The sequence below is a fragment of the Octopus bimaculoides genome, chromosome 1 (genome assembly GCF_046866305.1).
Source record: "Octopus bimaculoides isolate indiv1 chromosome 1, ASM4686630v1, whole genome shotgun sequence".
In the NCBI taxonomy this organism is placed as follows: Eukaryota; Metazoa; Mollusca; class Cephalopoda; order Octopoda; family Octopodidae; genus Octopus; species Octopus bimaculoides.
Window position 1 is genome coordinate 54,125,699 of NC_142928.1, and position 26,682 is coordinate 54,152,380.

At 35.8% G+C, this 26,682-nt stretch overlaps 2 protein-coding genes across 3 annotated transcripts in view; one reads left to right on the plus strand and one right to left on the minus strand.

Moving 5' to 3' along the window:
• LOC106875219 (large ribosomal subunit protein uL18m) overlaps window positions 1-8,116 on the minus strand; it is a 37,840-nt gene extending 29,724 nt beyond the window's left edge. For both annotated transcript variants that reach the window (XM_014923269.3, XM_014923268.3), the window contains exon 1: window positions 7,961-8,116. In XM_014923269.3, the coding sequence (XP_014778755.2) occupies window positions 7,961-8,081 (121 nt within the window). In that variant the 5' untranslated portion in view covers window positions 8,082-8,116. The remainder of the gene's footprint in view (window positions 1-7,960) is intronic.
• A 574-nt stretch (window positions 8,117-8,690) lies between these two features.
• The window catches only part of LOC106875218 (notchless protein homolog 1), a 212,335-nt gene continuing 194,343 nt past the window's right edge, over window positions 8,691-26,682 (plus strand). Inside the window, exons 1-8 of the mRNA XM_014923267.3 lie at window positions 8,691-8,774; window positions 14,638-14,770; window positions 15,125-15,345; window positions 16,189-16,268; window positions 17,039-17,115; window positions 18,482-18,579; window positions 22,122-22,158; window positions 25,651-25,806. Of these exons, the coding sequence (XP_014778753.1) occupies window positions 8,770-8,774; window positions 14,638-14,770; window positions 15,125-15,345; window positions 16,189-16,268; window positions 17,039-17,115; window positions 18,482-18,579; window positions 22,122-22,158; window positions 25,651-25,806 (807 nt within the window). The 5' untranslated portion in view covers window positions 8,691-8,769. The remainder of the gene's footprint in view (window positions 8,775-14,637; window positions 14,771-15,124; window positions 15,346-16,188; window positions 16,269-17,038; window positions 17,116-18,481; window positions 18,580-22,121; window positions 22,159-25,650; window positions 25,807-26,682) is intronic.

Here is a 26,682-nt window from a genome sequence, read left to right on the forward strand (position 1 = left end):
TGGATTTAAATCTGTTATACTTTATTCAATGATATTCTCATTGTGTAAGAACATTATAAGGACAAATTCCTGGTAAACTTTCATGTTTCTTTTGTAGTCTGCTGGTAACACGAAGGGAAAAGCTATCATTAACATTTATGCAATGATACTTTAACCACTTGATATTATGAAGAGCAACAAAAGGCAGAATTGATAAAGTAACAAACGAAATACCAGTGGTATTTAGTTACAACCATTTACATTTCTAGTTCACATTCCACAAGGGTTGTCCTTGTCTCAATTCTTTCCAGTATCATCATTTTACATCTATTTATCCATGCTGGTATAGGGTGAATGGGTTTTCTGAGGCAGTTTTGTATGGCCAGAAACACTTTCTGTTACCAATCCTTTTAGATGTCTCTTATTATATGTAGGAATATCATGTACTTCTTCTAAAATCAGGATACATTCAACAGTATCAGCTTTCCAGCATAAATAAAATAAGTACCACTCAAATCATCATCATTATTAACATTCCTATCTGCTCTCCATAGTGGCTTGAAGTGGATAGTTGGAAAGGATTTGGCAAGCGACAGTACTGCATTTAGGTCCAATGTCAGCTTTGGCATAGTTTCCACAGCTGGATACCCTTTACAGTGTGTACTGGGTAATTTTTTCATTCCACTGGCACTAATAAGGCTGCCATATAGGAAAAAACCTCTTTCAACTATGTGGGAGGAGTATTTTGAGAGGGGGAAGGTGACTTTATGCCTGTTGCTGAGAGGTTAAAGTATGATAGAGGAATAAGCACAGGTGTCTTGCTAGGTGGGAGGTACATGGAAGATTAGGAGTAGCTGGGAAGAAGATAAAGATGGTAGTGTCAATATAACTGCCATTACCCTCACCCAAAATTTGAAGTATTGTCAGCAATAATAATAATAATACTAATAATAATCCCTTCTACTATAGGCACAAGATCTGAAATTTGGGGTAGGGGGACAGTCAACTGCATTGACCCCAGTGTTTCACTGATACTTAATTTGTTAACGCCAAAAGGATAAAAGGCAAAGTTGACCTCAGTGGAATTTAAACTCAGAACATAGCGACTGGTGAAATACCACTAAGCATTTTGTCCAGTGAGCTAACAATTCTACCAGCTTGCCACCTTGAATAATATTAATAATAATTGAGACAATAGGTAAATATAAAACTAAGAATGAAAGAATGTTAATTCTAACATGAAACGCCTCTCTAGAGAATGCACAAATCTGTTAGTCTCTATATGGTCACTCAATCTGTTAGAAATAGCACACAAATCGCCTTCAAACTGCACCACTCCAAACTGAATAATGTAGTTCTAGTTAAACAGTGCTTGAAAAATGACCACAGATCTGTTCAAATAATGACAATGTAATGTGGATAACCACAAATCTAGTAGTCTTACAGAATGACTATGACATAGTTCATGTAGTTTACTGGTGATATACAGTAGAATCTTGCAGTACGAGTGCCCCATTGTACGAGTAATTTGCTGTATGAACCAAGACTTGTGCAAATTTTTGTCTTAAAGTACGAGTGGAAATCTGCAGTACATGCACACAAATCATCCCATCATCATCATCATCATCGTTTAATGTCTGCTTTCCATGCTAGCATGGGTTGGACGATTTGACTGAGGACTGGTGAACCAGATGGCTATACCAGGCTCCAATCTGATTTGGCAGAGCTTCTTCAGCTGGATGCCCTTCCTAATGCCAACCACTCCGAGAGTATAGTGGGTGCTTTTACATGCCACCGGCACAAAGGCTAGTCAGGCGGTACTGGCAATGGCCACACTCAAAATGGTGTATTTTACGTGCCACCTGCACAGGAGCCAGTCCAGCATCACTGGCAACGACCTCGCTCGGATGTCTTTTCATGTACCACCGGCACAAGTGCCAGTAAGGCGACGCTGGTAACAATCACACTCAAATGGTGCTATTTACGTGTCACTGGCACGGAAGCCAGACAGCTGCTCTGGCAACAATCATGCTCGACAGTGCTCTTAGCGCTCCACTGGTACAGGTGCCATCACAATTTCGCTTTCACTTGCCCCAACAGGTCTTCGCAAGCCGAGTTTAGTGTCCAATGAAGGAGACGTTGGCATGGGTGCCAGTCACCGAATTCGGTTCGATTTCAATTTCACTTGCTTCAACAGGTCTTCACAAGCGGAGTTTAGTGTCAAAAGGTAACTCAGTTAATAAAACCAGGTTACATATTTCTTTTCCATTCTCTTTTTACATAATTGTCATTTTATTTGTAACTACACCTATTCTGTTTTAAAACAAAAAAAAAAAATTTTGAGTGGTTTTGGGGGGCTGGAACGGATCAATTATATTTTAATTAATTTCAATGGGGAAAACTGATTTGTAAAACGAGTAAATCGTGAGACGAGCTCGGCCATGGAACGAATTAAACTCGTACTGCGAGGTATCACTGTATTATAAATATGACGAACATATTATAACACATGATGGATATATTTATGTACTTTATACTCTTGGAAGCTATAACCATGAAAGTTTTAATCATTGGTAAATATCAATCACGTTCGTTATACCACTAATATTTTGGCTTAAACATCACAACTGGTTATCCCACTCCTACAAAAATGTACGCTGTTTCTGAACATATAAAAGAAATCAAATTTATTTTATAGCTTGATTTTTAGCTGTGATGACTATAACAGTAAATAATTTAAGAAGTTCAAATGTAGTCAATCTAAGGTACATAACTCTTCATTAGAATAATATAAAAGTTACTTCCCTTGGATAATAACCTGTTTTAATGAGAGAAATAACGGGATAGCTTGATTTCAAAATTTGTCACAAGGCCAGCAAGTTCGGGGAGGAGGTAAGTCAATTTCATTGACATAAGTATCCAGCAGTTACTTATTTTATCAACCCCGAAAGAATAAAAAGCAAAGTCGACCTCGACTAACGTGAACTCAGAACATAAAGACGGACGAAATGCCGCTTACAATAGATTACAATTTTGAGTTACATCCCTTAACAATCTCTATGGAAATTTAATGAGGCTGACTTCAGCTTCACCGTAGTCAATAACATACATACTGTATGTTTACTAGATAGATTCTTGAATGTACTTCATTCCTAGTAATAATGGCAGTTAATCACTTTCAAAAGTAATAAAAAAAAATTGCAACGGAACACCCAACGAATATATTTTTTCCGGTGCTTATAGACATTCGTAGCTCAAGGGAAATCACTGGGTCATTTTTAAACATGATTTAGAGTCATAGACTTCTGAATAATTATGAAATAATTAAAATTAATTATTAATGATTTGATAATATAATTTACGTCAATTGAAATAATTGTTTAATAAACGTGTATTTTCGTTTTCACACTTAATTTATAACACTACAAAATTTTCTTTTTTTATAATTATGTTTTTTGTATTCGGTCTCTGTTATTTCCTATTTGCTTCTATCTAGAAATCAAAGAAAATGACTACTATTCCTTTCAAACTTTACTTTTGTGACCTGGACATCAATGTTTTGAAATTGACCTATTTTCCCTTACAATTCAGGGTTTTAATAAATGTAACAAAAGCAAAGTTTGAAGGAAATATTAGCCATTTTTTGTACTTTCTAGGAGTAGGCAAATAAGAAACAACAGTTGGTACTCAAAGACAAAAATCATGTCACACAGCGTCATTTGTTATGGGGAAGGAGAGGGTAATCCTAGAACAAAATCACATGCCAGACAAATACAACTTCGAAAAATAAAACAAAAAATGGCTTTTTGAAAAATTCTTCCTAGAATCCAAATCTTTTCTGTTTGGCTGTCAGCATTTCAAAAATTAAAGTTTATCGAAAATTTTAAAATTTGGCAAGCTGAATTGCTGGAGTTATTTCACTTTTTCCAGAAAAATGTTTTAAAAAAATTATAGGGGTTTAAAGTTTGATCATTTTCACCCAGTCAGGAAACAGGATTTGGAAGCTGTCATTTTGTGCATGACTGCACATTTGTTGTTAACATCCTGAAAATAGCACGTTATCAATATTTGTATTCTACATGTGGAAAACAAGTAAACAACATGTCTTTTGCAGTTTGAAGCATTCAATATGCACTTAATGTGATAGCACAAACTTAAAAGATTTATCCAAAAATGTTATTTAGCTGTTATTTTCAGCACACCTCACAACCACCTCAATGACAAAAAGAAACATGTTAACATGTCTTTTGTAGCTTTAAGCATTCAATATGCATTTCATGCAATAGCACAAACTGAAAAAGATTTATCTAACAACAAAATAGCACATTACAAATTAAATATTTTTAAAAAAGCAAACATTTTGTTGACCAGTTCATTGCAAATGAAAGTTAGAAATGCATTCAATCAATTTCTCGAACAAATCACAATTTTCATATCTCTTGCGCAACATAAATTCACAAGCTCAATTATCAACAGATAGGTAAAACAAGTGGTTTCAATATATTTGTCAACACATGCTTTCTCACAAACAAAAGAGTTCCCATGTTCCGCTTGTTACTATGGAAACAGGCTTGAATGTATCTGTGGCTTACGATTGGCTAAAATTACCCAAAATTTTCGAACTTTAATTGCTAATAACTCTATAGGCACAAGGCCTGAAACTTGGGGCAGGGGGACAGTTTACATCAACCCCAATGTTTCACTAGTATTTAATTTATTAACCTCGAGAGGGGTTAATGAATATAACGAATATGAAATCAATTCGAACAGAAATTGATGCTGGCAGCCAAATGGAAAAGATCCGAGAATCTTCCTATTACTGAAAATATCAGCACAGAGAATATTGGTGAAACATTCCCATTAACCCTTTCAATACCAACCCAGCTGAAACTGCCCTTGGCTCTGAGTACAAATGCCTTGTTTTCATAAGTTTTGAATTAAAATCTTCCATCAAACCTTAGTCACAATTTATGTTCCTAACACTAGCTTAATGATAACTAAGTTATTTTACTAAATTCTTTGTTATTCTTTTACTTGTTTCAGTCATTTGACTGTGGCCATGCTGGAGCACTGCCTTTAGTCAAACAAATCAACCCCAGGACTTATTCTATCAGTCTCTTTTGCCGAACTGCTAAGTTACAGGGATGTAAACACACCAACATTGGTTGTCAAGTGATGGTGGTGGGATAAACACACACACACACACATGTATATATATATATATATATATATATATATATATATACAACAGGTTTCTTTCAGTTACCATCTATCAAATCCACTCACAAAGCTCTGATCAACCCGAGGCTACAGTAGAAGAGACTTGCCCAAGGTGCCACACAGTGGCACATATACTTAGTGAATAAGACTATATTTATAAAATATCAGCTTGGACAATGTTTTCATGACTGTCAGATCTCTTGGACAATTCTTTTTCAATTGCTGAGTTTGGAGTAAGAGTAGACCCTCTAAGACCAGTGAACTTGGTGCCAGTAGCATTCCCTTTAAAATGTTGCAGGTCAACATCTGCAGTAAAGACTGGACATAGTGTTTAAGAGGGATTGAATGCATAAGGGTAATATGAAGAGGACAGATGAGTGGGCTGAGGGTGCCTAAGTAGAAGAGGTATTAGGCCAGCTATCTTGAAAGAGCAGAGGCCATAACAGAATATTCGGAGAGAGGAGACAGTACCTTTGATGCTAGAGGCTAGTGTGTGTTTGTTAGTGACTGAATACCAATCGGTTAAGTGATACGTGTCTGGATGCAGTGCAGGATATGTGTTCTTAGTAGCATTATTTCAGATTTGAGAGTACTCCATTGCTTTATTTGAACCTTGTAGAATGTTAGCAACCTTTGAAGGTTGAAATATTTTCTGACTCTGAAGAAAAGGCCAGTCTTTGAGATGTGATTCCAACTTGTTAAGTATGTGCTTTTACTAGGTCAGATACTCAGACATAACGAAGCCCGGCATCTGGAGCAACTAAGAGAGCTCTAGCTAAGTGCTGTTTATGTTTAGTGTGGTATTAAATCATACTCCAAATTATCGCAAAAGGTGCAATTTGTGAATGGAAACAAGCTTTACATAAGTGGAAAGATAGCTCCAAACATTAATATAAACAGTTGCTGCCTACTAACATTTTCGGTCACTTTGAATGTAATGTTGGATAAATTACTAACAGTCGAATCATGTGGTATTCACATCTGTGAACTCGCTATACAGCAAATTTTATAATTATAAAAAGTGGCTAAAATTACAACTTCGTTAGTAGACAATTCTCAGTTTTGAAATACAGATGTGGTTGGAAAGTGGCTCCTCGAAATAATGCATTACAACCATTTGGTAAAAGCTCCAAGACTGGCAAATCTGAAATATTGCACTAAGCTTTACCAACTCAAAGTAAACACTAATCTCTCAGTCTGAGAAGACATAAAAACATTAAAGTGATGTCACACCACCTTAAACTTGGAAACAAAAACAATTTTTTGAAAAATTGAAATTTTACAAACAATTTTTTCAGAATCGGATTCTACATAACCGAAAACGTGGGATTTCGTAAAAGAAAAATTAATATATATCCATTTTCCTGAAAGTTATGAGGGAAAAATCGGATCTTGTGAATTTTCCGAAAGTCCCCAGGTTCGTTTGCGCAGTTTCACACTTCTTGAAAAATGAATTTTTTTGAAAAAATTCTTTCGGATTCCTACGTTTTAGATGTCGGAGATTACGAATATGCAAAAAAAAAAAAAAAATTTTTAATTTCACTCCCCTTCCTCAATAAAATTTTTTTAGTTTGTTTACTTTAAAGAGATTGTAGTGAATTGACGAACATATGCAAATCGAAATTAAATACAGACAAAAACATTATAGTGAAAAAAATTTGCGTTTTACTTGTGTTAGCTTTAAATAATCGCAAAAAATAATATAATGTAAATTAAATATATACCACATCCCCATGTGAGCGATTTTATGAGAAACAAACATCAATATTTCATAATTAATGTCATAAAGTTTAATAAGGTGCTAAAATTTCACCCCTTGCCCAATTTTAAATCTTGAACTTTTTCATCCATTTATTTATTTGTCTATCTATTTATCCCTATCCGTTTATTCATATTTGTCAACTAAATGTGGCGGTCCTATAGAAGACGGTGTTACTGTTGTTTTTAGCCCCAGGAAGACATTCATATCTATCTCTTTATACACCTATCTATATGCTTACTGAATTTAAAACTTTCAAAATGTGGTTTCTTGCATATCCAGAATCTCCATCATCTAAAACACAGGGGGGAAAAAATTTCGAAAAAGTTCAAAATTTTAAATGGGAAGGGGAGTGGCGGTGATGGTTTGGGTGGGGATAAAAATATTTTTTTGGCATATTCGTAATCTCCGACATCTAAAAAATAAGAATCTGAAAAACACTTTTCAAAAAAATGCATTTTTCAATGAGACGTGCCAAACTGCATTAGCTATTCGTTTTCACACGGTTAATATACAGACGTACGATCAGCAACACAATATTTGCTGTTTAACCCAAGGTCAGCCCTGATTGAGCAAACAAATGATTAAAAGTGCTCAAGCCGTGAGTGCATTCCATGATTGATTTATTTATTTTAATTAGTAGGTACTAATTAGTATGCATCCAGGACCATCTTATGCTATGTGTCCTGTTATTTCCAATTGTAAATATACACTTATTTTAATTGACTTCTAAATAATGAAAAGCAGTGATCCCTGAAAGGATTTGAATTCAGAACTCCTAGGTGTGGTAACAGAATATACTATTAATATGAAGGCGATACTGTGGCTTTCATTCTTTATCCTTGGGAAAGAGAATTAGATAACTAAATAAACAAAACAGACATGGTCTACAACTATTTACAGCCTCTTAAGATATCTCTACAATGAATACGTGGAAGTCTTATAGTATGTGCAATGCTTTCGGCAACCTTAAAAACAAATGAAATAGCCAGAATACTTTACCGGTTGAAATTGGTAATTGTGTTTGTGTATTTAAAAGAGATACACAGCGACGTAATGACCTTAACGGCGCAGCCATGGCTTCACTGCCCCTTTTTATAAACACATAGGTTATATAAAACATAAAACGAAAACCTCGGAACGAAATTAGAGATTTACTTCTAATTTCTATAAATTTAATGATTTGTATAAATTTAATAAAATAGAATAAGCTACCCCTATTTTGCAGAAAAAAGTGTTGGCGGCCAATTTATATAAATTCATAATTCTAAACTTTAATGATAATTTCCTATTTTCGTTTTCTTTTTACCACTTAAATAATTAATGAAATATCACTGTCGACTATTTTTTAAAAATTATCTTTGAATTTGTATAGATTAAATGGTTATTAGAATGTTAGATGTGAAAATAACGAGAATATTTTTGGTAGAGAAATCAAGTTTTTCAGGGACTGTAATAAATAAATAATTGAAGAACGTCTGAAATGAAATAACATCTGGTTTAGATTTTCATACTGCATCACTCAATTGACAAAAAATATCGTCAATGTTTAAAAAAATAGGAAACAAATTTTTACTGTCTGTATTTTGAAGTAAATATCAAAGTTTACTAAATCGATTATTTATAGTGGTACGAGTTGATTAAATTCTAAAATTGTTTTATATATTATAAAAATCTTTTGCATTAGCCCTGTGTTAACCATTCTTCTCAAAGGAGACATACGTATAGTTTCACCGGTTTCAAGAAGTTTACATTGAGCACGTGGATTGCGATAGACAACAATTGTGTTTTGAGAAGATAAGCTGCGTACTATGGCGTAAGGAATCTATGACATTTTATTCGTTCTTTAGAAACCTTTAATTAAGCATTGTTGTCGTCTGTTTGACAAAATGTTTACACTTTCATTTATCAAAACAAGTCGATGTATTACTACTTTGTTTTTATACATATACATAGTATTTCATTGATTCATTCCTTAAATAATTTGATTGTACAATAGTTGCCGGAATTATATACTTTTAGATCAGTGAAATTAATTTTTAAGAATAATTTTAAAGATGACTTTTTACTTCAGTTTATATATATATATATATATATATATATATATATATAAAATGAAATTATTGTGTACAGTGCTCAGGTGCACTACAGCTCATCAAACAAACTTTACTTTGAGAAAACCGTACTAGACGACGCCAGAGTTTATACTTTTTAAAAACCAGTTTTAACCTGTTGTGTCCTATGAAAGCTGTTTAAATAGAAAAACAAAATTAAAATCGTTTCATCCATGACGTCTGTATGTATGAATTAACACTTTTTGTTAACGTGACACGCTAAAGTGAAATATCTTATCTCTAGCAGTTTCCTGTGAGTTTTACTTAAATTTCGGTAAATTTTCAGATTAACACCTGCACGATTTTCACTAGGGTTTTAGGGTTAGTGTTAGGGAATTCCGTCCCTAACCCTAACCCTAAAACCCTGACAGTCGAAGTTGATAATCTACAAACATAAATATGTATAAACTATTACTTCTTCCTGAAAACAAAAGCATATGTTGATAGGTTTGATAAATTGGTTCAGCTAACGCCAAATGTCATTTTAGGAGGCTGACTTGCCTAAGGTTCCAATACTGTCGTATTAAGATGTTATGCTTATTTGAAGAATATGCTCTTCAACAATAAAGAATGATGGGTTCAAATCCCATGACATTGTCTATGTTCTTTGATAAGCAAAGTACTTAATTTTGTTTCGAATGACGGACTTCTTCGTCTATAGGGAGTTTAACGTAATATAGAGTTACCTCCCTTCTATAATTAAACTGTTAAATTTACATAGTTTAGTCATTTTAATTCATTAGTCAAGAATGGAATTGCAATTATTATAGTGGCTGTAGAAAAACAGAAGTAGCATTTTTAAAAAAATATTCTTTGACAGAAGCTTATATGCGGAAACTGGTGCTAATGTTAGCTCTTCTCGAGAATTGCACATTTACCACTTGTTACCTATTTTCCATTAACCTCTTAGTAATATCTTGACTGTAAAATAATATGCTTTATTGTTCAGAAATAGTGAAATGAAATGTGCGATATTTTTAAAAACGATATATATTTTTAAGTTTGCTATTAGAATAAAGATAACATTGCTTGTTTTTTACTATTTAATGTTTTTAGATATATTTTGACTGTACTCATCAAAGTGGATTAAATGAAATGCTTCAATTCTAGAACCAAAGTTACAATAATTTTTTTATTAGCTACAATAATTCTTAATGTTCATAAGAAATACGATATTACTTTTGATGTCTAATAGAATTAATGTTACAGTATATAATTGTTTCAGGAAGATCTGCAGCAGAAGTGTTGAAACCAATCCTTCTGGTGGTGTAAAGCACTCATGGCAGTGTCACATAAGAGTGCCTGTGTGGTGCTATGTAAAAGCACGCAGCACACTGTAAAGTGGTTGGCATTAGGAAGGGCATCCAGCCATAGAAACCATGCTAAATCAGACTGGAGTCCAGTGTTGCCCCACCCCCCACCCTTTCCAGCTTGCAGCTCTGGTCTCACCATTCAACCCATACTTGCTTGGACAATGGACATTAAATGATATAATGATGATGATAAGGCAGAAGGCTTGCACTTTTGAGGGGTGGGGATTTGTCAATACCATCTATTCCAGTACTTGATTGGTACATTATTTTAATGGCCCCCAAGGGACGATATGTGCACACTCAATATGCATTGAACTTTTACTTCTCCATGTTTTCTTTTCATCTAATTTATTGAAATTAAAATACCATTTCAATCTTTAAAAGACAGGAAATCTTTCATTTAAACAACTGGCAATAGTAGTTGTTTTGAATTATAAATTATATATAACTAGCAGAAATACCCGGCGTTGCCCGGGTTAAAGAGAATAATGAAATCTAAAAACGCCGTCTAGACTACGCATCATCTTTATATATAGAGATGTATATACACACACGCACCCAAACACACGTATATATATGTATATCAATATGAATATATGAAAGTCAATGAAGTTTCGTAAAAGAAGGTGATCATGTACATACTTTCTTGCTGTTGTGATTATAACACCTCATTGTAAACTATGTTCCTTGTTTTCCCTTGTGGAGCATATACAAATAGGTTTTTTGTTGCTGCCCACTCTTGAGCAGCCAACATACAGTTGTCCATGTGAGAAGCAGGGCTCTTCCAAGAGAAGACCAGCTACAGACAGTGTTTGACCCTGATATTTGTTTATGGACATGGCAAAAGTCACACGAAGGGGGAATTGTAGTCTTCTGAATGTAAAAGGAATGTCTGCTCCTGATGGAGTAAGAGGAATTCTTGGAATAAAGACGTCATCCCCTTTTGCACATCCAGAAAGAATGGTAGCCTCGATAACGTGTGACATCATTTTCTAAATAATGCTCATCTGTTATGTTCGGGTTAAAATTTCATCAACATCAAAAATATATGAATTTTCCGCACCCACCCCCACTACTAATCTGGGCGACCAAGTTAGTAGTGGGGGTGGGTGCGCTGAAAGTGTAGCTGCTAGAATAAGAATAGCCTGGGCAAAGTTTAGAGAGCTCTTACCCCTGCTGGCGACAAAGGGACTCTCACTCAGAGTAAAAGGCAGACTGTATGACGCATGCGTACGAACAACCATGCTACATGGCAGTGAAACATGGGCTGTAACTGCTGAGGACATACGTAAGCTCGCAAGGAATGAAGCCAGTATGCTCCGTTGGATGTGTAATGTCAATGTGAATACCCGTCAGAGTGTAAGTATCTTGAGAGAAAAGCTGAACATTAGAAGCATCAGTTGTGGCGTGCAAGAGAGACGATTGCGCTGGTATGGACATGTGGTGAGAATGGAGGAGGATAGCTGCGTGAAAAAGTGCCACACCCTAACAGTTGAGGGAACCCGTGGAAGAGGTAGGCCCAGGAAGACCTGGGCTGAGGTGGTGAGGCAAGACCTTCGTACATTGGGCCTCACCGAGGCGATGACTACGGACCGAGACCTTTGGAAATGGGCTGTGCGTGAGAAGACCCGGCAAGCCAAGTAAGATCGTTGCCAGTGCCCCTGGACTGGTTCTTGTGCGGGTGGCACATGAGATGCACCATTTTGAGCGTGGCCGTTGCCAGTACCGCCTGACTGGCTCCTGTAGGATTTTCGAGCGAGATCGTTGCCAGTGCCCCTGGACTGGCTTGTGCGGGTGGCACATAAAAGACACCATTTCGAGCGTGGCCGTTTTCGTGCGGGTGACACGTAAAAGCACCCACTACACTCTCTGAGTGGTTGGCGTTAGGAAGGGCATCCAGCTGTAGAAACTCTGCCAAATCAGACTGGAGCCTGGTGTTGCCATCCGGTTTCACCAGTCCTCAGTCAAATCGTCCAACCCATGCTAGCATGGAAAGCGGACGTTAAACGATGATGATGATGATGATGATGGGAGTTATGGCCGTTATGCAAAGAATATAATTTCCAAATTTCATAAAGATCCATTCAGTACTTTTGACGTAGTTTTGGATAAGAAAACAAATGACTAATGTGTGTGTTTGTGTGCATGTGTATGTGTGTGTGATGGGTGTATATATGTATAGATATCTGTATGCATGTATATATGTGTACATATTACATGTACATCTATATATATACATCTACACATATGTATACATATACATGTATGTATACATCTATATATATAGCCTGGGCAAAGTTTAGAGAGCTCTTACCCCTGCTGGCGACAAAGGGACTCTCACTCAGAGTAAAAGGCAGACTGTATGACGCATGTGTACGAACAACCATGCTACATGGCAGTGAAACATGGGCTGTAACTGCTGAGGACATACGTAAGCTCGCAAGGAATGAAGCCAGTATGCTCCGTTGGATGTGTAATGTCAATGTGAATACCCGTCAGAGTGTAAGTATCTTGAGAGAAAAGCTGAACATTAGAAGCATCAGTTGTGGCGTGCAAGAGAGACGATTGCGCTGGTATGGACATGTGGTGAGAATGGAGGAGGATAGCTGCGTGAAAAAGTGCCACACCCTAACAGTTGAGGGAACCCGTGGAAGAGGTAGGCCCAGGAAGACCTGGGCTGAGGTGGTGAGGCAAGACCTTCGTACATTGGGCCTCACCGAGGCGATGACTACGGACCGAGACCTTTGGAAATGGGCTGTGCGTGAGAAGACCCGGCAAGCCAAGTAAGATCGTTGCCAGTGCCCCTGGACTGGTTCTTGTGCGGGTGGCACATGAGATGCACCATTTTGAGCGTGGCCGTTGCCAGTACCGCCTGACTGGCTCCTGTAGGATTTTCGAGCGAGATCGTTGCCAGTGCCCCTGGACTGGCTTGTGCGGGTGGCACATAAAAGACACCATTTCGAGCGTGGCCGTTTTCGTGCGGGTGACACGTAAAAGCACCCACTACACTCTCTGAGTGGTTGGCGTTAGGAAGGGCATCCAGCTGTAGAAACTCTGCCAAATCGGACTGGAGCCTGGTGTTGCCATCCGGTTTCACCAGTCCTCAGTCAAATCGTCCAACCCATGCCAGCATGGAAAGCGGACGTTAAACGATGATGATGATGATGATGATATACGTGTACATCTATATGTATACATATACATCTCTCTCTCCCTCTCTCTTTCTCTCTTTCTCTCTCTCTCTGAAAGTATCTGTCATTACAGTATCGAAATGGTGTACATATACATGTATATGTATACATATACATCTCTCTCTCTTTCTCTCTCTGTGAAAGTATCTGTCACTACAGTATCGAAATGTGATTGTTTCAGTTAGTGGAATAGTTTCATTTTTAAAGTGAAAGTATTTGACATGAGTGTTTTTGTTTCACTTTTGACACGTAATACTTAAATAGTGGAGGAGATATTATGTTGCCGTGTGCTCGAACTCTGCAAGAAGTTAATAATTTTTTTTGACTAAAACACAACTGGAACCCTAAGTAAGGCATGTGTAAAATTTGAATGAAATTGGTTGCGTAGTTCTCGAGTTTTAGGGATTCACACAGACAGACAGACACACATTCTCATTTTTATATATATAGATGAAAGAGATAGTTGTAAATGGAAATGAGGACTTTCTTACAATATTACTTTGTATTGAATGATGGTGATGATGATGATGGATGTTTGTGTGTATGTATCTATGTATTTTACCTTGCAGCAAGTCACTGGATTTCTGACTCACAAACAAAATGTAAGCTGGATCGCTGATATTGCATTGTACTTAACACAACTACCTATATTCAAAAAGATTACAGGGAAAAAAACTCATACTTAGCTTTAGATGGCTTTTTTAAAACATTAAAACAATCATCTAAATCAATTTGACAGAGTACTAGACACAGCAGCTGAAAGCAAGTTACTTTGTATCCTAATACAACTACTGTGTCCATGGTGATGACACTGAGTTGTAAGTAGATTCCACAGGTAGTCATGTTAACTGTTGTAAACATTAAGTCCCATAAAATTGATGAATATTTTGTTGCCTTGCAGTCGTCCTCTAAGTCAATTCCTCATTTGATTAGAGAGTTATAGCTCCTTTAACTGTAGCTAGTGGTTTAAATCTCTCGTCCTAAGTCTATAATGACAGTTATCAGGAAATTTTGGGGTTGTTTTTCCTTAATTTTTTAAAAATTTGTTTATTAATTATCAGGGATGGAGATGTGAAGAGGATTTTAACCCAATTTAAGTCTGAATCAGGAGAAGTAAATGGTGCACCATTTGATCTCCCCATCAATATCACAGTTGACAAGCTTCAGTTGATTTGTAATGCTATTCTAAAACAGGTAAGAAGTAGGAAACTCAAATTCCTCATTGTTATTATAAGATAAAATCCTTAATTTCTTATATTCTATTAACTATATTGTTGATTTGGACAAAGTAAAAATTTTCAAAACCATCTGTCTATAATTTGCATATCATTATCTGACTATAATTTGCATATCATTATCTGACTATAATTTGCATATCATTATCTGACTATAATTTCCATCTGACTATAATTTCTATCTGACTATAATTTGCATATCATTATCTGAAGTGTTTTTCTTGTTTGTTTTTGTTTGCTTGTTTTTTTTTTAATATTTTTCATATGATTCTGTTAGTTCTGTTTATATCAATATTTTATATCTCATGTTCAGGAGGAGCCTGTACCCTATGCCTTCTTTATCAAAGAATCTGAAATCACAGAATCACTTGAGAACACTCTAACAAAAGATGATTTGGAAAGCAGTGAACAAGTTCTAGAAATTATTTACCAACCTCAGGCTGTGTTCCGAGTGAGGGCTGTAACTCGTTGCACAAGTAGTCTTGTTGGACATGCAGAAGCTGTGTTGTCAGTATCCTTCAGTCCTGATGGAAGGTCAGTGTAAAGTTATTCTTTTTCTTTGATTTGCGAAATTTAAAATTAATTAAACTAAACTGAAAGATGAAATAAACAATATAGTATTGTAGTAAATACTACCTTGATTACTATGAGTAAATGAATGGATGTCACTATTCATTAGTTACTAAGATATGAGGCCCATAAGACCCCTTAATCTTGTTGAGATCATGTTTTATTTTCAAACTTGGCCAGAACCAGCTCCACACACTGAACAAACAGTGTCCTTCTGAAAATAACAGTCACATCATCGAAATTTCAAGACTACAAGATAATGCATGATTAATTTAAAACAATATAAATAAATAGGTATAACATTTGGCAGAGAATTCTGAATGTTAAAAGGTTTAAATAAGATAAAATTTTAACTGTATATATATTTTTAGTTGAATGTTTCTGGCAATGTTTTTTAGTATAATTATGATTATCTGTTCATTATTTGCATGTGTATGTAATTTATTGAAAAAATCACATAAACTTTTAAAGATTTTGTCAGTAAAATGAATTTGGTTTTAGTTGGTGCAGCTTACCAGTTTTCAGTCAAACCATCCAACTCATGCCAACATGGAAAATGGATGTTAAATGATGATGATGATCTTTTAACACAATTTGTTCTTTGAAATAATTTTGCATATTTTCAGTGTTCTACTTCTTAGAATGTATCTTGAAAACACAGTTTAGAATATTCCAAATAAAATGTGCATCAAGATAATTTGATTTCAAATCTGATAAGAAAAAAAAATAATATTATTACTTCAGTATTATTATTTTTCTTCCTTTTCATCAGAATAAGCAGCAGGTTTATTTTTATTTATATTTCAGATATTTAGCAAGTGGTTCTGGTGATACAACAGTCAGATTCTGGGATGTCAATACTGAAACACCACAGTTCGTTGGAAAAGGTGGGTTTTTTTTTGAAAGTTTTAAGAACACGAAGTATGAACTTAGGTTTTAGATAGAATATCTTTGGGTTTTTTTTTATTAACTTTTGATTAAAAGAAACTGTATAAAATTTGTTTCATAATTACACATTAAGCCTTGGAAAGAAAAGGAAAGGGAGAAATTGTATATGTGCATGCTCTCAATGTCAGTCATGTTCCCCAAGCTGGCTTCTATCTTTTATAAATTGCTTGCTCTCTCTCTCTCTCTCTCTCTCTCTCTCTCTCAGGTGCTTATTGTGAACACCAGCACTAAAGTAACTCACTTCCTTGAGGAGTTTCTGCATCTTATGTAGCAACATACAAACAAACCTCTAAATTTATCATGAACATCAGCATCATCATTGCTTAATGTCTGTTTTCCATGCTGGCATGGATTGGACGATTTGACATGGAGCTGTCCAGGTTCCAATTGTCTGTTGTGGCATAGTTTCTATGGCTGGATGCCCTTCCTAATGCTTACCACTTTACAGAGTAGGTAAACAGAGAGAGAGAGAGAGGGATGTGTTAAAGGTCTCTCATCTTCAGTATAATGTAGTTTGTGCCTTGTGTAATTTGGTATTTCAGACTGCTATGTCTTATGTGTGGATTAAATCCCACAGTTTGAGATTAATAGTTCTAGAAATCATAATTATTCAGTTTATTATTTTCACCTCTTTCCTTATTGAATGAGTTTTGTTTGTAATACATTTTCAAAGTAGTTTTTATATTGTTTTCTTCTTTTGCTTTGGCAGTTCATAAACATTGGATATTGTGTATTGCATGGTCACCAAATGGACAGAAATTAGCTTCAGGCTGTAAAAAAAGTCAGGTATGGTCAATTGTTCAATACTCACAGCCATTTTGTCTAACTTGTCATTATTTTACTTAAAAAATATCAATTTTATCTTGTCCTGATTTGAATTAGGAGATTATTTCAGACCATTTTCCCATGAGAGTTGTCATTCATTTCTGGTTATTTACATCTATACCACTCCCTTGCTAGTATAGTTTTAGTTTCTTAGTTCCTAACCATTATTATTCCTTGAATTGTATAATTTGACCAAATATCTTGTCTAATATAAATCTAAAAGAAACAATTTAATTTTATGATTTTCTCTTACGGAGGAAAGGCAGCTCCCTTAGCCTTTTGTCAGGTCTCTAAGACTGTTGACTGAAAGATAAGAAGAAACCATAATTCATTGTTTCCTACTGTAATGGTAAGGAGTTTTTCATCAGACAGAAGACCTTGTCCACGTAGCTTAGAACGGAACAGATTCCACAAAAGGCACCCATGGGTCTGGTGGTAGTTTTAAACCACTCAGTTGATTAAGCCATAGAAATCATCATCATCGTCATCATCATTTGATGTTTGTTTTCCATGCTGGCATATATTGGATGGTTTGACAGGAGCTGCCCACTTCCATTTGTCTGCTTTAGAATGGTTTCTACAGCTGGATGCTCTTCCTAATGGTAACCACTTTATAGAGTGTGCTGAATACATTTCATGTGACATCGACATGAGTGGATTTTGCATGGTGCTGGCACAAGTGCCCTTTACATGGCACCTGCATGAGTGCTTTTTATGTGGCACCAATACAGGTGCTTTTTATGTAGCCCTAGCACAGGTTGTTAAGGACTTGCCTGTATGCATGGATGGCCACAGTTTTACTTAGCTTGATGTATCTTCTCAAGCACGGTAATTCAACATTAGTCTCAGTCCCTTGTCATCTCCTCAGTGAGGCCCAAAATCTGGAGATCCTTTCTCTCTGCCTCATCCCATGTCTTCTTGAGTTTAGCCCTTCCACAAATTGCCTCCACAATTAGAAATAGAAATATGAACTAAAATTCCCCAAATATGTCAGTGTAAATTATGTCCCAAAATATGTCAGTTTAAAAGTATGTAAGAAATGCTAGATTTCAAATGCAATGTACCATTTCCAAGACAACATAAAGTTCACATTCCTTAATAGCCATAAGAGCCTATGACTGTGCTAATAATCCTAACCAATTTTATGTTTTTAAAACTGTGACAAAGTCTTTGACAGCTGTGATCAGTTACTGCTCTCTCTATTACCAAACAAAATAGTTTTATATATTATTTAACTCTGAATATATACAATTTGCATTTTAAAATATGGTACATATCTATTTTCTGTTTCAAGCCTGATGTAATGCTTTACATTATATTTTTGTAGGTTGTAATATGGGACCCTGCTACAGGCAAACAAATCGGTCGGTCACTATTAGGCCATAAGCAATGGATAACATGTTTGGCTTGGAAACCATTGCATTTGTAAGTTCATTCTTTTAAATTGTTCACCAGAATTATATTTTCAGAAACTAGGATTACCTCTTTCTTTACTTATAAAACAACCATAATAATATCTTTCTTTTATCTTTCACTTGTTTCAGTCATTAGACTACAGCCATGCTGGGGCACCACCCTGAAGGGTTTAGTCGAACAAATTGCCCCCGTACTTATTTTTAAACCTAGTATCTATTCTATTAGTCTATTATGCCAAACCACTAAGTTATGAGGACATAAACAAACCAGCACTGATTGTTAAGTGGTGGTGGTGGGGACAAATACAAAAGCAGGCATTATGCTCCTCAACCGGGGCTACCTGATGGGAAGAAAGACCGATTTTATGACACCCTTTTGCAGACTACCTCGTTGACGAATGACAGGGACCTTCTCTTTGTGGCTGGTGACTTCAGTGGTCATGTTGGACAACATGCAGGGGTCTTCCATGGCGTACATGGACGCTATGGCTTTGGTTCCATCGATGAGGAACTGCTGGAGTTCTACGATGCAAATGATCTTATGGTTTGCAATACTAGCTTCAGGAAACCTGCCAGTCACCTACCATTCTGGCAGACACACTAACCAAATTGACTACATCCTCGCCAGAAAAAGGGAAAGAAGGCTGCTTATAAATGCCAAAGCATTCCTAATGCCCAGAAGGTAACCAGCATGGAGGAGAAGGGTCTGGAAGCTTAAAGATCCTGCAAATGGACAGATATTTAGAGACGTATTACTCGAAGCCTTCGACGAAATAGAAGGGGATGCATCACATGATGTGGAAGACAACTGGAGGTTTCTACGGGACAACCTGCTGAGAGCCACTGACCAGATCTGTGGATGGTGCAGAGTCCCCTTTCAAACCAAAGTAACGTGGTGGTGGAACAATGTGGTTGACAGGGCTATTAGACAAAAGAAACAGGCTTGGAAGAACTGGAAGAACGGAGGTAGCAGGGAATTGTATCAGACTTCCAGAAGAGAAGCTAGAAGACAGGTTTATTTAGCCAGAGAGGAATCAGATAAGAAAAAATTTGCTAATGTTCTGTGCCTAGAAGTATTTCGTGTTGCAAGACAGTGTGTGAGAGAGAATTCTGATATCGTAGGAGAGAAATGTGTCCGCATGGATGATGGTTCACTTGCAATGAGAGAGGTTTGGAGACACCACTATGAAAGGTTGCTCAATAAAGAAAATGAATGGGAGAAGAGAGTTTGTTAAATGTTGACCCAACAGAGGGACAAGCTATCTGAATTGACAGTACTTTGGTAGATAAAGCAATTAAGAGTATGAAGACAGGGAAAGCTTGTTTAGATGAGATGCAGTTTGGGTTCGTGCCAGGGAAAAGCACAACTGATGCTATATTTCTGGTAAGACAGCTGTAGGAGAAAATTTTTTTGTATGTATTTTCTATTTTAAGCCACCAATTCGTTTTATTTTTCTGTTTTTCTTCTTTGCATTTATATTTTACTAAATGCTATATATTATATTTAAAAATTATGTAATATTTTCTCAAGGTAAAACCATTATTTTCCCTTAAGTGGGTTTATTCTATACCTATTATTGAAAATTATATGTAAATTTCAATAAAGTATTGGGTAGTGTTTGAAGCATTACAATTGAGTGTCTAACCATTTCATTGTTATATTTTTGTTAAAATACACTATATTCCACTGGATGGGTAATGTTAGTGTGCATGCACAACAGAGTGTAAATGATTTAAGAGGAAAACTGAGTCTAAGAGGCCTCAGATATCATATGCAACAGAGAAGACTACATTGGTTTGGTCATGTGATGCATATAGATGAGAACAGCTGCATAAAGAAGTGCCTAGCTCTAATTGTGGAGGGGATAGACCCAGGAAGACATGAGAAAAGATCTTCAAATGTTGGTTCTCACTGAGGAAATGACAAAGGACTGGTAGACATGGCGATTTGCTGTACTTGTTGAGACACGTCAAACTAAGTAAAATCGCTGTCTTCCACATATACAGACTTGTCCTTTCAGGTGCCAGGGTCACATAAAAAGCACCCATACCAGTGCTGCATATACACACCTGTGCCTGTGCTGCATAAATACACCTGTCCCAGTGGCATGTAAAAAGCACCCAGCTCTCTCTGTTCATTGGTTGGCATTAGGAAGGGCATCCAGCCATAGAAACAATACCACAACAGACACTGGGAGTCTGTCCAGCTCCATGTCAAACCATCCAACCCATGCCAGCACGGAAAGCAGACGTTAAATGATGATGATGATGATGACACTGCCTTTGTTTTAATTAATTATTAAAATAATGATTTATTTAATAAAATAATTTTGTCATTATTAAGCTGATGCTTAGAATATAAATTTATGAAATTTTTGATGAAAAGTCCTTTAGAACAGGAAGTTTGTATCCCTAGAACTTAGAGTGTTCTCAGCTAGAGTTGTATGTTAACAATTAAAGATCAGCTTCGAGCATATACAATTGTAAGAGGGAATAAGTCATAGATAGAGCTTGGCAAGATCCCCCCCCCCCCCAAAAAAAACACCCTTAAAATTTTTTTGTTTTTTTTCGCCACGGGGAATACGAATCTGCAAAAAATTGGCAAAAATCGACATTTCTAAATCCCTCCACTTCCATTCCCTTCATTTTTAACTTTTTTCAGAATTTTTTTTTTCAAAATATACGAAAAAATACGGAGATTATGATTCTGAAAAAAATTTCCAAAACTCCATATAAAACTTTTTTTTAAGAATTTCTATTTGTTGGTAAATATGCGGGAAAATACGGTCATTATGATTCGGATAAAAATTTCAAAACATTTCTGTACTTACGGTTTTAGAGTTAGGGTTAGTGTTGGGGAAAAAATTCAAAATTGAAGAAGCTGGGTTTGAAAGGGGGGGGGGGGGAACTTCACAATGCCGATTTTTGGCAATTTTCCCGAACCTCCGTATCCGAAAACGGGGGTTTATGTCAAAAAACATTTTAAAAATAAACAAATTTGGGTGAAAATTGGGGGACGCGGAAGTCTTTCCGAGAGCTTAGGCTAGGGAAAAGTGCTTCTCAATAATTGACGGATTTAGTAGCTGTCAAATCTTTCTCAAGATAGTTTTGTTTTTTAAATGAAAATCATGTCTTATGTTGGCACAATAAAGTAAGTCTCTATACTTAAAACACTCAGGTATTATTTGCTCTGCGAAGGGAAATAACTGGAATAAATTTATATTACGTATTTTACTCAGTTGTGTCCCTTTTTAATAGCCTGCGAGGAATTTCTCTAAATAGTGTGCTATAAGAGATAACTGAAAGGGTCACAATCAAGAAGAGCATGCTGCTGTAAAGCACCGTCCCAGAAAATCCCGTCCCACTCATCCAAAGATAGATGTATTTTTAAAAAATCAAAAAATAACAACTAAATTATGGCTGAGAGATAACAGTTGAACTTCCACACATCCATACTTATCTTACTATTACTAATCTTCTCTCAATCTTTTCTTTTCCTGCTTCATATGACTATCTGTTATTCTTATATAGTTGTTTTTTTAATATTTCCAGAGATCCAGAAAGCCTGTATTTAGCAAGTTCATCTAAGGTAATTCTCATCATTGATAATCTTCTATAATTTTACTTATTATACTCTGTCACTTATATAAACAAGAGACAAAAAAGATATTTCTAACTGTTTAGGCAGCGCATATATCATATCATTACTTGCAGTATGTGTAAAGTGATTCAGTCATTGCAAAATAATGTCCAGTTGTCGACAGTGGCATGATGTTTCTTCCTTAAAATACTTATCTCATCTTTGTGTCATAAACGAATATGAAAAATATCTTCATATCTTTTATAGTGTTGTTAAGTAGCCCCCAGTCTTCTTTGTTTAACAATATGGGCTGCAGTGTTTAATTGTGTATAACTTCATAATGATGTCACCTTTTAACCTGGTACTTATTCTTCCTCTTGTAATTAGGATAGATATATTTTACTTGTTTATGTCATTAGACTGCAGCCATGCTGGGGCACCGCATTGAGGAATTTTTAGTTGAATTTATCAACCTAAGTACATATGTTCTTTTTTTTTAAGTCTTTCGGTCTCTTTTACCGAACCACTAATTTATGGGGATGTAAACACACCAACAATGGTTGTCAAGTAGTGGTTGGGGACAAACACACTTATACACACACACACACATATACATATACGACGAGTTTTTCTTTTTTCAGTTTCCGTCTACCAAATCCACTCACAAGGCTTTGGTCGGCCCGAAGCTATAGTAGAAAACATTTTCCCATGGTGCCACACAATGAGAGTTGTTGGGAAGCAAATTTCTCACCATTCGGCCACACCTGCGCCTACATGCCTTAAATAGCATCTAAAGGGGGAACAACTTTGAAGGGCTTACTAGAAATTCTACACCCTCTTCTCTCTGTTGTAAAATATTTTATCAATGTGAAAAGCGAATATCATTAAGTTATGATTTCTAAAATCTTGGTTTCCATAATATTTTCAGCATGTAAGTTGCTTCTAAATAACCAAGAGGTATAGTCTGGTGATTCCCACTCCATTTTGGTTTTTACCTTTTTCCATTCTGATTCTACATATTCTTTTCTTATAGCTACAGTTATTGGCTTCCCAAACTTCAGTTGATGTTTATATATGCTGTACAGTGTATATATTCCATTAGCTTTCTCATTTAACTCATGACAACGGATGAATATACTCTCTAGTTATTAGGAATAATGTGGTATTAAATCAGTTTGGAAACTCAAGTAATATGCCTCTTCGCCATTTCGTGTGTGTGTGTAGAGGTGGAATTTACTTCCTGCTCTATTTGAATTATTTTTGCGTTTCTGCAAAGGTTTTATCGATTTCAACATTTTCATTCTGTTGTGTCTGGGGAGAGTCATTTTCTTATTGTGCCTTGAAATTTAACACACTCACCGTTAAAATTTCCACTTATTTCTTATTTTTATTTTCCTAAAATTTTCGTTGCGTCTTGCAACCTTATCAATAGTCTTGACTGTCAAGACTAAACGAAAATTTTAGGAAAATAAAAATAAGAAATAAGTGGAAATTTTAACGGTGAGTGTGTTAAATTTCAAGGCACAATAAGAAAATGACTCCCCAGAAACAACAGAATATGCTTCAACACACGAAATCACATAAAAAATCTTGCAAACCAAATACAAAAACGAAACATTTTCATTATTTACTTTAAATTATTGTTTAAAAGATCATTAGTTAAAGAAAAGTTGTTTCCCTTAGATATAAAGGCACGGTATTATTGTTTTAAAGCAAAATTAGCCCATTCTCTGCTGAAAATAGTTCCCGCCGTGGGCATCGCGTTCTTCTTGGAACGATAGATGTAATTCAAAGAAGATCTCACGATCTCTCGCTGAGAGAATAATAACGTAAATGCTTTTCTATCATTGGCGGACGTTAAACGACGGTGATGATGATGATGTGAATTAAATATGTAAATATAAGCAAGAGTTACCTCCCTTATTTATTATTTATATTTTTCTGAACAAATTATACAGGGTGTCCCAAAAGTCATTGATGAGTTTGAATTCTTAATAACTTCGTTACCTTTACATATAAATGCATGAAATTTTGTTAAAATATAAAGGGCAAAATGGAAATTAATATGCATGAGTCAAATTTTGCAACACCACAATATCACATAAGAAAAATGGCATCGCTTAAAAGGCAGCCATTTTCAGCTTCGCATGCCGTGCTGTTTCAAAAACTTGCACCATAACACTCTCGAGAGTCTCAGACCCCACTTCTCTGCTCTCTCTATTGATGTTCTTCAGTTGCACCAGGGTCTCCGGTTTGTGAACATAAATCCTCTCTTTCAGGTATCCCCACAAGAAAAAATCTGGGCTAGTCAAGTCTGGGGAACATGAAGGCCATCCAAAGTAGACTTCACACATGGTTCCAGCAAGGTAGGGCAACTGCTCATACCGCAAGAGTAACAATGCAGTTGCTACGGCAGTGCTTTGGAGAGAGAATAATCTCCCGCTCCGGCAATGTTAACTGGACTTCACATTCCCCAGACTTGACTAGCCTGGATTTTTTCTTGTGGATATACCTCAAAGAGAGGGTTTATGTCAACAAACCAGAAACCCTGGTGCAACTGAAGGAGAACATCAATAGGTAAATCAGAGAAGAGGGGTTCTGAAACTCTTGAGGGTTTTATGGTGCAAATTTTGGAAAGAGCATGGGCATGTGAAGCCGAAAATGGCTGCCACTTAAACAATGTCATTTTTCATATGTGTTGTAGTGGTGTTGCAAAATTTGACTTGTGCAGATTAATTTCCATTATGTCCTTTATATTGTATCAAAATTTCCTAGCACTAACTTTAAATGATGTATACCACCTGCATTTGTGTAACACAATACTTAAATATGTGTTTTACTCAATTTATGATCTAGTGTAGAGGCTTCATTCTTCAAAGCTTGAGTATTGCAAATTAGTAACTACCACTACAAACCATTTGGGGCTACATGGTCACCCAGTACCAATATTACTTTTATGATGAAGGCAACAAGCTGGCAGAATCGTTAGCACGCTGGGCAAAATGCATAGTGGCATTTCATCCATCTTTACATTCTGAGTCCAAATTCCACCGAAGCTCTAAGAGGTGATAATTCATACAGAGTGCCAAAATTTGAAACCAGTATTACTTTTATAATGTATGCAATGACTTAGGGTATAATATTAACTTGCAAAAGATGATATGTGTACATTATATAAAGAATAAAATATTGGTTATGACTAGTTATGATCTCTCTCTCTCTCTCCCTCTCTATACACACATACGTACATACATACAGTGTTTGTATATGCATATTTATTTATGAGGGATTTGTATGTATGTGTGGTGCTGTGTCTGTGTATATATGCATATATGTATATCTATATATGTATAGTATTTTGCATATAATATCTAGGCTTCACTCTCATCTATCTTTTTGGGCAATGATTGTAAGTAGAAACACACAAGAATGTCTGTTCTTTATATCCGCTCATAATGTATATCTATTTCTAATTGTTCATCTGTTGTTTTTTTTAACCAGGACAGCTCAGTTCGAATTTGGAATACTGTACTAAGCCAGTGTTGTATTACCCTGAATGGTCATTTACAGTGTGTTACTTGCATCAAATGGGGTGGTGAGAATCTATTATTCTCTTCATCCCAAGATCGCACCATCAAAGTATGGAATCCAGAAGATGTGAGTTGGAATTTAAAATTTACTGAATTTTCTTTCTTCTGTGCATATCAAGTCTTAATATGATTTTAAATCTACTCTTCTTTTCACCTACTGCACTCATTACACTATTGCTGTTTATTTATCTTATCTCACCTGGCACAATGCCACCTCTTCCAATACTCCCCCCTCCTCCCAAAGGACCTTTGACTTGCAAGTAACTTGGTAACTTCGCTGGTGCTTGTGCCATATAAAAAGCATCCAGTCCACACTGTAAAGTAGTTGGCATTAGGAAGGGCATCCAACTAAAAAAACATGCCAAAGCAGACCTCACCATTACTCAATCCATTCTGTAAAGTGCTTGGTGCAGTCCCCTGGCTTGCCAGCTTCTCTTAAACCATCCAACCCATGCCAGCATGGAAAGCACATCTTAAATGATGATGATGTTATGACTAACTTATACTATCACCACCCACCTTCCTCATGCCACTACTCTTTCTACTCAAACCTTTGAAGAAGCTTGTACATTGGCATTGCATCTGCTTGAGGTAGTAGCCAAATTCTCTTCAAAGCATTCATCCAAGGTTTCTAGTTTGAGTATATTTTCTTCTCTGATTGATTAGTCCATAAAATTTATTTTTTATCAGTTATATTGTACCTTCTTAAATAATGGAATATCAGGTCATCCCATAAGTTCTGTCCGATTTTACTTTTTTTAAAATTGAATGAAATTTAATAGTATTTTAGAATGTTTAATGGAATTAAAAATTATTTTTATGCATTTGTGTATATTTAAACTACTTAAATATTACTTTACAAAATAATAGAATTAAAATTTCTTTGTTTGAAACCCTTTCTAACATGGAAGTATCCAAAGAGCATTTAAGGCATATAATGCTT